The 10,560-nt window shown below is 37.2% G+C and overlaps 1 protein-coding gene across 1 annotated transcript; it reads right to left on the bottom strand.

Moving 5' to 3' along the window:
- Window positions 1-974: 974 nt before the first annotated feature.
- Window positions 975-8,117, bottom strand: BNC1 (basonuclin zinc finger protein 1). Its single transcript, XM_010198130.2, has 5 exons — window positions 8,109-8,117; window positions 7,307-7,409; window positions 6,906-7,141; window positions 3,739-5,666; window positions 975-1,656 (listed from the first exon to the last, which is right to left on the bottom strand). Exons 1-5 carry the CDS (start codon window positions 8,115-8,117, stop codon window positions 975-977), a joined length of 2,958 nt encoding a protein of 985 aa, XP_010196432.2.
- Between the last annotated feature and the right edge of the window lie 2,443 nt (window positions 8,118-10,560).

Below are 10,560 nucleotides of genomic sequence, written 5' to 3'. Positions count from 1 at the left end.
CTCAAAGGTTCAGAGAAATCAGCCTTTTAAAACATTGTACCTTCAAACTCTTAAGCAGTTTTGGTATTTGGTTCAAGTTTTTCTTCCTTTTTTTTTTAAACAATTTTTAACAAAAAATTTTCTCTTCTTGAAGGTGGAACTCAAAAAGTGCATTTTAAATTAAAGGGTTCACTTTTCCCCCCTATTTTATGGATGCTTTTGCTGTGGTTTAGAATTTTTAGCTTAACCTATTAATTCTTTGTCACTACAATTTATTAGAATGTCTCAGATTTATTCGGGCAACCCTGCCAAGTTAGGTAGTCCTTCTTTTTGCAACGCAAATTATACTAAATTCTAAAGAAGGCCAAAATACTGCAAGCTTTATTTAAGTGAAATGACAACTTACAGAGTTAGAACTGTGGGATTTTCAGAAGATTTGGATTGTGTGCAAAGTCATCCTAATTTTGTATTTTATTTTTTGGATTTTGGGCTATAGTAAACTGAAAATACCAACGTTTGACTAATACTGCAAGTCAGCTTAAGACTGTGGTATCAGGAGTGAAATGGTAGCCCCAGAACTCTCAATCCAACTAGAGGAAACTGACCCCAGTCATTACATAACATAACGTAACTCATTTTTCATGTAAACACAAGGGACCGTGTTTCTCATTTGAAGCTCCTATTGTTGGCAAGTAATACTTCACAGGTATCAGAAATACTTTAGTGTTTCCATACTTCCCCCATTTCCAAGATGCTTTCATTTCCTTACAGAAACTTTAGCTACTTAACATCCAACCAAACAATTGCACAAAAATTACAGCACCAAACTTTGCTAAATGAAACTGATGGAGAGCACTCACAGGAGAAAAGAATTTGACCGTGGCTGTTAAGTAAGTGGGCTAGAAGTCAAGTGAGTTTAAATAAAATGAGTGTTAACACATTCCTTAATTGAAATGATTAATTTTTAGCAGAAATCAATTAAGATCAGCATGATCTTACTGTAGGCTAGTTGGTGACTCAGACAGACTTTTGTGCAGGTTAGGGTTTTGACTGTGCCTGTTCCGACTGCGAACAGATGAAAACATTGTGTTGCAACCTGGGACTTTACATTTGTGGAGCTGGCGGAGATGCACAGTTTTGTAGTGAGCCCTGAAAGTTCCTTTATTACTGTAAGTTTTTTGACATATATGACAAGTTATTGGTAAACTGGAAGGTAAATTTGCAAAGTTTTGATTAGCTTTCTCAATCAAAGTACAGTCTTGGTAGAGTTCATCATTGGGCATTAGGCTGGGTCCTTCACAGCTTTCATCACTATCATCCAAGGGCATGGTGCATATTTCACTTCCTCCATCAGAATCCCAAGAAGAATGAGCACTGCTCTCAGATTTAATGCTGGAAGTAGTGCTTAGATCCAGAACAGCTCCATCATTCAATGGATCGTATCCATAACTCTCAGAACAGTGTTCTCTAATTTTGCTCACTGGAAAAACCAAGCTGCCTGTTCTGTTCATTCCTTTGAAGATTACAGAAGTATGTCCAACATGCTGTTTTAAAGAGACATCTTGACAAAATTCCTTAGCCATGTCTTTCAAGAGGTATGTTGCATTGAAATGGTTGTTGAATTCCAGTGTATCTTTAGTCAGAAGCTTATGATGTAGACTTAGGTTTGAACTATGTCTAGAAGAACAAAGACAAGCTTAGCAAGAAAGTGTTTTGCCTCACTTAACAGCTGTTTCATAATGATCATTAACAAAGAAAAAAGAATCAATACTTAGTTACATGCATGAACTGTATACTTCTAATATGTCCAACTGCCACATTGGGATTGAAACACAGGGGATATACACGTGGGACTGAGTATCTGAGCTTGCTTGTACTGGCATGTATCAGAAATAACTCTACAGAAATCAATGTTTCAGAATCCCTCCTGCATTGTGGATAGACGTCTGCTCCACTAGATCTAGTGCTGGGCCTAAAAGAGTTATGAGACATATTGAAAACCTGTGTACTGAACTAGAAATCAGAGAATGGATAGAGGTGGCGAAGAAACAAGATTCTTTCCCAATGGAAAAAGCAGAAAAGGAATGATACCTAAGTCTGCAAAAAATATTGAAGATCTCAAGTACTCGTAACCATGTGCAAGGATGCAGCTGTACACATCAGCACAGAGCTTTTCCTTAAAGGAAAAGGAATTGACAGGAATTTCCTTAAAGAAAAGGAGGAGCATTGCATTTTATGCAACTTGCAGTTTTCAAATGGGCATCTTTGGATTCAGTTTGAAACCGTTAAAACATACAGAATCCCTGTATCAATCAGCTCACTAGGAACTTCCAGCCTCTGTCTAGAAAATTCAGTTTGTTGTAAGACAAACATTCACTTTCCCCCTTGCCATTATGGCTTAATTTAAACCATGGTCTGTTCAAAAAGGCACAGAAATATTTTGCACTTGCAGTCACAGAGCACTCTATGTTAAAGTCTAGAAACTTCTGCAAAGTTGTTCCAAATAACTACTCTTTTGCACAAAGCTTGGGAACTTGCTTGTCAGCTGCCTTTGGTTTGTTTTCTTTTTTAAAAAAAACAATATAAATTTCCAAAAGCACCTATGTTAAAACTTAGCTAAAATGTATTAGTGTGGGAAGGAATTTGTGGCATGCGAGTGCAAATCTTACTACTGGCCTTTTTTCTCGTGGCCCATATCACAATTACAGCAGAGAGGAATTCACATCTGGGAAGATGCAGGCAGCAGATGAGGGTATGAAGCCTTGCCAGCAGCAGATGAATCTGTGCATCTCAGATGCAGCGGCCAGTCCTCAGAGACTGGCTCATCCTCTCTCTGGACAGCATCAGCTGGCTCCAGTACTCCTAGCAGATTACAGACAATCTAAACCTCGTGTCACTCTGAACTATTATCCAGGCATGCTTCTTGCAGCCAAAAGCTGTTGTAGCACTCTTACAGGAGAGTTAGAAAATTTACAACACTTAATCGCACTTTAACAGGTTTGTTATCTATCACTTATCAAGTCAGATGCATAACTGATGCTCAACAGTAAAGCTTCAGTTCTTGTTTTGCAGCCTATGTGCATAATAGACTGAAGTAAAGCGATTTACAGACACACAATACTGCAGCTAACAGTTTACTGAATCAAGCTCGTGATCTAGTTAAGGAATTAGTATGTAATTCCACATAAAATCACTACCAATGTGGATACTCACCAGATAGTGTTAGTTCAACTAGCACTGTGAAACATTAGTTTTGTACTGACATAGAGGAATCCTCTTTTCTTACAGCCTTTCCCCCACCAATCTGTTAAAAATCTTTGAGTAAAGCAAGGACAAGGGCAAGTGAAGATTTCCTGAACTGATCTCATTGCCTTTTCATTACAGAACATTATATACATTAAAATACACATGAAAGTACACATTAAACATGTAACTCCACACATGCATCTACTGGAAAATTGCTGAATTCATACCCTTGTGGCTTTCCCTTTATCTTCTAAAGTATTCTTTCAACTACTGCAGTCTTTATCAGTTATGAAATTTTCATGGCTTTATTTAATACCTGGTAGTCTAATGTAAAGGAAATGTTTCTTTTAATGGATTTTCATTTCATGAATGCTCTGATAAGTTATCATACCTGTTATACGAGGACACACAGAAAATCTTTGCAGGCTCCATTCCTCAAACACTCATTTTAATTTCAAATTAGGCTCCATTGTGATGGTAAAATAAATACAATTTTGTTTACAATTTTCTTACCTGTCTCGACTTCTACGAGAAGGGAAAGCAGCATTACAGCCCTCAACTGTGCAAATATGCATTTCTTTGAGATGTACATTTTTAAAATGCATTTTTACACTGTAAGGGTTTTTAAAAGTCTTCTTACAGATGTCACAATGAAAGCGGCTTTCTTCCTTCTGAATCCCTAGTGCATGTTGGCTGACATGATCCATATCTTTAGAGTCTTCAAAACAAGGAATGGCAGCACCCCTGTTTGACAAAGTGCTGAAAAAGCCCCCGGTCAGCAAGTGGTGTTGCAATTCAGGGCAGTCGTTTTTAGGAATCCTGTGCTTTGACTGCTCTTTAATATACATGGGGGGTTCAGTCATTGGTTTTATAACATCATTGTGGTGGTGTTTTGGATCTTCGTATATAATCTCATGGGAAACTATTTTTAATGGTTGGTTTTCTTCTGGTTTAACCTCTTTCTCACAGTGATGCAATTCATTCTCAGAGATATCCTTGTTGTATTTGTTATTTGGTGCAAAGACAGATTCAAAATACTTTGGGCCCTCTACCCCAGAGACAGATTTCCATGAATTACCTGAATGGGGGTGCTTTTCCACCCTGTCGGTCACCCGCTTCTCTATCTTATGCTCACAGGTCTCAAGCTCTCCATCGCTTACCACTTGCAGACGTGTATCATCTTCAGAACTGGCAACATCACTACTTTCATTAGGTGTCTCAACAGCTTCTTTCTCTATCTTAATAGGCATACTTGATTTACGAGATTTCTTCTTGGGTAGCATGTCAAATGGCAATTCATTTGAAACAAGCTGCTCTGGTATTGAGGAAGAAACAAGAGGCAGAGAAGGAAGAGTACCTGGAGTATTAGCAAGCTCAGCTGGCGTGACTGGACTGCGATAAAAAGGAAGAACAGGCTGTACTGTCTTCAGGTTTGGAAAGAGGACACCATTCTGTCCAATACTGGGAAATCCAGCCTGACCCTTTGAATCGATACAGGAGCTGGCATAGCTACTAATAGTTCTGCTATCCGGAGTTAAAATTGTAAATTCTGTCCTTTTACTATCTCCAGGCCCAGCAAGGGTCAGACCATTCCTTAGATCTTTATCCCTGTTATTTCTATTCATTGGCATATGGAGTCTGGGGTTAGGATTTGCACTGTGACGATTTCGACTACGCAAAGAGCTAAATACCATATTGCAGCCCTCAATTGTGCATTTGTGCTTTATCTTCAGATGAACAGCATTGTAATGTATTTTCAAAGTTCCTTTGTCATAAAATGTCTTTTCACATGCAGTGCAGAAAACACGCCCTTTCCTTGGCCCAGAGCCATTTTTTTCAACAGATTTCATTTTGTTTTCTGGAGATAGTGCTGTCATTTCAAGCTTTGCTGCTGTATTATGTGAACTGGAATCACTTAAAAGGGCATCATCTTCTGTTTTAGTGGTGACATCTGGGCCATTTATGCTCCTCTCATTTTCAACTTGAAATGGTGCAGAACTAGAAGTTAAGAAGCTGCTTTCAGAAAATGGTATGTGAATATCTTGTTTAGTTTCATTGCTGTGGTCTTGACCTTGCTCAATCAAATGTCTCTCTGGTGGTGAACCTATCAAAGGCGGAGGCACTGGACTGAAAAACTGAAATGGCAGCATGAAAGCCATGTTGTTTACAATATTCTCAAAGGGATGAATGTTGGTGGGACTCATTTTGTCCAAGGAAGCAGAAAAATTAGGACTATGTTGATTGCAGCTCTCAATGAATGCCCTAATATCCAAATTGGTAGTTGGTGGTGGTATTATAATTGATTGCCCTTCTTTCTCTTGAATTGCCATTAACTCTACAATGGACTTAGTTTCTCCAAAACGAAGAAACTGCTGCAAAGTAGCTAGTTCTTCTTCAGTGGTCATTATGCTCCAGTGATCCAGCACCTTTCCTGAAGCATCCTAAAGCCAAAAATATTTAAATCAATCAGACATTGGTTAAGTTTAGCAGTTTAACAAAAATACCCTCCTCCTGAAACTCTCATGTTTTTACAGAGACTAAAAATTCCTCTCTACTGAAATAAAATCATGTTGTTCAATGACAGATTAACGCCAATTCTGTGATACTTTCTTCCAATTTTTTCTTTCTGAACTGATGGTAATACCTTCCAATAAACTATTTTTTTCCCACAAAAATTAAGACACAACATTTGAACAACAGTTAGTACCATGTAAGTACAGACAGCAGAGATGGAGCAATAAGACCAAGATTTAGCTCCTCATTTAAGTCAAGCATTCTTTCATTGCAAGTTTAATAATCTTCCAAGCAACTAAGATCAGAGAACAAATGAACCTGTATTGATCTATTGCCAGTGTTCACAGAGCACAGCTGTAATTACACTAGAGTGTTGGAGTTCTTTCAAACTCTAGCTATGCCTAACTTTTCCCAATAACTACAATAAATATTTTATCACAGAACATGTATTTGATGGCCTACTGAGATTTTTCACAGTGCATGTAAGAGTTTCTAAGATGATGAAGAACGTAACATTATAAATTTTTCATGTGGCAGAGGTTCAAGGTAATTGATTCCATGTTTTTAATCCTAACACTAAAAAGCAAGATTATCAAGACCATTAAATATTGATTTGTGTCATAATGTAAGATCATAATATTACTTTACATAAAAGGTAACTTACACAGTAGCAAGGGCTAACATCACTGTAAGTACATAGGGCCAAATTCATCCTTGATGTAGCTCCAGCAAGGTCTGTAGCACTACACCAGAGATTAGTATTTTCCCTAGTTCTTAAAATGGTGGCAAGTTTATTTGTCAATGTATTATTTATGCATTTATGTATTTATAAGACTAAATTCACTGTTTAAATAATAATAATAATAAAAATAGAGCAAATTATGAACCCTTTACTTTGATACATTCCCAGTAACTCTTTATCTTGGCTTACCGTTGTTGATAGATTTGAGCAAAGTAGGAAGACTTCAGTTAAATCTGACTGAAAAGAGAGTAATGACCAAAAATCGACCCTTTCTTTTCTGGCACTAAGCTTGTACAAGTCTATTACTGCCTTTCAGCTGTAACACGCTGTTAACACATTGTGAACCAAAGATATGATTAAGGCAGAAAACACTAAATACTAATTAGCCATCATATTTATATTAAAAAACAATCCCACTAAATACCTGTAGCACATATCCACGTATATAATCCTGTAGTGTCCAATCCAGAGCATGGAGAATCTGTATCACCTCTTCTTGCTTCAGAACACTGAAAAGCCGATCTAGTAGAATTTTAAGGCGCACAGGAATGGCTTGGGTTCCATACAGCATGAGGCTACTGATATCAAAGACAACGTTGGATTGAACTATTTCTACCTGGCTTGATGGGTAGAGGTTGGGAATCCTTAATTTGCTCAGGGCTGAAAACAAGAATCACAAAATGTAAACAAACTTGAGTCAGAAGAGATAGATAACACCAAAAGTAACTAATATTGGTGTGTAGGCAGTCAGGAGTGATACAAAAAGCATGTTCTAGTGCAGAGGGTTCTAAAAGGTTTTATATAGATTGTAAGAACAAATATTACCATGTGCTACCCATCCATGCCGGCATTGGTCACATTGTCGCTGATTTATTTTCCCAGGTTTGAAACACTGACAACTACAGTTCATGAGAGTGCACCGGATAGCCTGGAAATCAACAGAAAGGATGACAGGTAATAATACATAAGGAACGTCTCGACTATGCAGATTATATGTAGACAATACAGCCATAAAATCTCTACGAAGATAGAGTTAACACACTAGCACAGACTTATCAGTGTGCAATATAAGTAGTATGGGCAAAACCTGAGTTATGCAAGATTACCTCTGAGAACTGATCACCAGCTAAAAACTAGAATATTATGAAAGCAGAGTATTTACTGACATAGCGAGCAACACTTCTCTGGATTTATTTAGGCTGAAGCACACCTTTTTAACAATAATCAGGTGTTCTTGTGCATTCACCTAAGCTATGATCTTCATGTAAGATCACTTTTTTCAGGAAGGGTTGAAAACAAAGACATACAGAGGAAATAACATCACTCTCCTGAACTTTTGCTGGGACTCCATACTGCAATACAGGAAGTTCTAATGAGCAATGCATTAGCTCTGCATAGTTGCCATCCCTTCCATGCAGCCATGTCCCCATGGAATATATGTATCCTGTCAAAGATAGAGGAGTTCACTAATGCTTCTCAGTAACAAAGCTGACCAAAAAGAACTCCAACTCCTCAAAGACTACAGCAGTCACATTTGGTAAAGGAAATGCTGGAAAGGTAATAGGCAAAATAGAGCATACAAAATAGAGACAGCAACCAGTTGCACAGCTCAATTTCTGCATCTTACCAAGGCCATCTATAATGCAAATCAAATTAGTATTTAGATATTCCTAATCAACAGAGTAATACAAACTGGCTTCCTGGAATATATGCTTTCTTCTGTATGGACCCATCTGCTGCAGAATGCACAGACAACTTTGAGGTCCTAGTTAAAGGTCCATAGGGATTGCTACAGAGAAAAGCATTTTTAGGATTCTGCGTTGCTTAGATCTGATACTGAGAATAGTTCCTGCATAAATGGAATATTTATTAAGGGAGGGAAAGTGAAGAAATTAATGTGCAGAATGTCTACACTAGAATAAAAAAAAGATTATGCAATTGTAACATGTCTGCATTTTTCTGTTTTATGAACAAAACGCTTTATAATTTGAAGTACAGAGAAGCAAATAAGATATAAGGCAAAGTTACACTCATTCCTGGCTGCTATTCCTGCTCCTAGGGTCTTATGCAAAATGGGGACTTCCACTGCTTATTAATACGCACAGAAAAGCAAGACAAGACTTGAAGATAAAAGTAACGTCTTTTCAACGCAGGCATCCCCACATCGGCACTTTTGGAAAACACACAAAGAAGCAAGTTTTTAGACAATGAGGCTAAGAAAGATGGATGTAGGAAATGTTTAAGATTAAAAGGGTATAGGAGATATGTAATTTCACTGGGGTTTGCAATAGGCATTTCTTTAGTCTTGAAGAATTGCACTGGCTCAAGGCAGAAGAGGACGCTATGTACAACAGTCTACTACAAACAAGCACATGCAGGACATTTGGATGCCTAGTGCTTCACATGACTGGATTTAGACTGAGATTTAAGAATCTCAAGTAGTTAGCTTACATGCATGTCTCCAAACTGCAGTGACTTGATGCTGAGATTCGTCTTCATTTGAAGGACTGGAACAAGTGGCAACAGAGCTACTGAAATCTCTGAATCACTTTGCCTTTAATCTTTTAAAGGAACCACTGCAAAATACTGAATTCTGGAGAAAAGCTCTGTGCTCCCCATAGTCGTAAAATACACATCAATACCCTACACAGTGTGAATTGCTTCACTTTAATGGAGGATGTATTTTCACTTAGATGCTAAAATACTCTCATGTAACAATAAAAAAGCCATAAATTTATTATGGAAAGGTTGGGGAAAAGGTGTAGATGGCTGCTGATTCATTTCTATCACGAGATATCAAACAACAGTGCAGTTCAAGTCTTCTATCTCTGCACATACGTGACATTCTGTGGCTTGCACAGACTGAACTCTGTTAGGTTCCATAAGCTACAGAGCATTCCATGAATGCATCTTTTGCAGACCCTCCAGACAAAATTACAAAAGAGTACTTCCTTTTTCTGCAAGAAGTAACAGAAATATGCACAATGAAAAAAGCTGTCATGATGATAAGTTAATTGAGATTTCAAAATTTTTTTCATTCTTTTTCCTTTGGATGCATTCCACAAACCACTGACCTTTAAAACTGTTTTTTCTTCTTAATTTGTGTACTTGGACAAGAAATATACACTGCACAAAATTCTGCATTTCATAGCTTTGTGTAAGACCTTTCTTCTGTATAGTACATGTATCTATTTTGTCTTCCTGTATATGTGTAGAAGACTGCACATGGAAATCCCAGAAAAAGGAAAAGAAGGACATTTTGGTTTAAGTGTATGGAAGCAGCTATTAGAAAGGGAGTAGAGTTCCCCCTCTACACTAAATATGGAATTGATCCCCTCTCAAGTCAATATGTTGCTGCTTCTGGACACCAGTCTTGGATGTAGTTAGCTTGTGTACTGCTAACATATCAAAGGTATACCTTCAAACCAGGGTTCCCAACTTAAAAAATTACTTGTAAGAATTCCTGAGAAGAAAAGAAGGTGATTTTCAGGTTGGAAGCACTTCTCTTCATTTGTGCTTGTCAGATTCTGCGTCTCAAAATTTTTCTAGCAACATTTCCGTTAATATAGACATAAAGAATATATAACATGGCAAAATTCACTTTAAAACAATCAGTCACAATTTTAAACCTTCATTGATTGTTCAACTTAAAAAGGTACTTGAAAAAGATGCACTTTGATTATCTCCCAAATGAATTTATATCAAAGTTTAATGAAGAGAAACTTAGCAAAACTTAATGAGATTAATATTCTTGTCTTTTGCCTGTTAAGCCTACTGTCCTTAACCAGCTGAAAACAGGACATAATCGTATTCTAAGCTACTGTAATTATATCGAGTTTTTTAAGGAGCTTTATTTTCCCAACAAGCAGAATGTACACACAATTTCATTCTACAGAACAAAGGAATAATTTTCTATACCACATACATGTAAAGCTTCAAAAATGATAATTAAATGATTGGAAATGTAGATGGAAATTAAAGAGGAAATTTTTTTAAGTGCAATCCTTTCATTCAGGTCTGTCAGTTTAATTTTCCAGAAATGTTAAGGCAGATGTTTGAAAACAATAAATCTTATGCTA

The sequence above is a fragment of the Colius striatus genome, chromosome 7, assembly GCF_028858725.1.
Source record: "Colius striatus isolate bColStr4 chromosome 7, bColStr4.1.hap1, whole genome shotgun sequence".
In the NCBI taxonomy this organism is placed as follows: Eukaryota; Metazoa; Chordata; class Aves; order Coliiformes; family Coliidae; genus Colius; species Colius striatus.
Note: the sequence above shows the minus strand (reverse complement) of the source record. Positions and strands in the feature narration are given on the sequence as shown.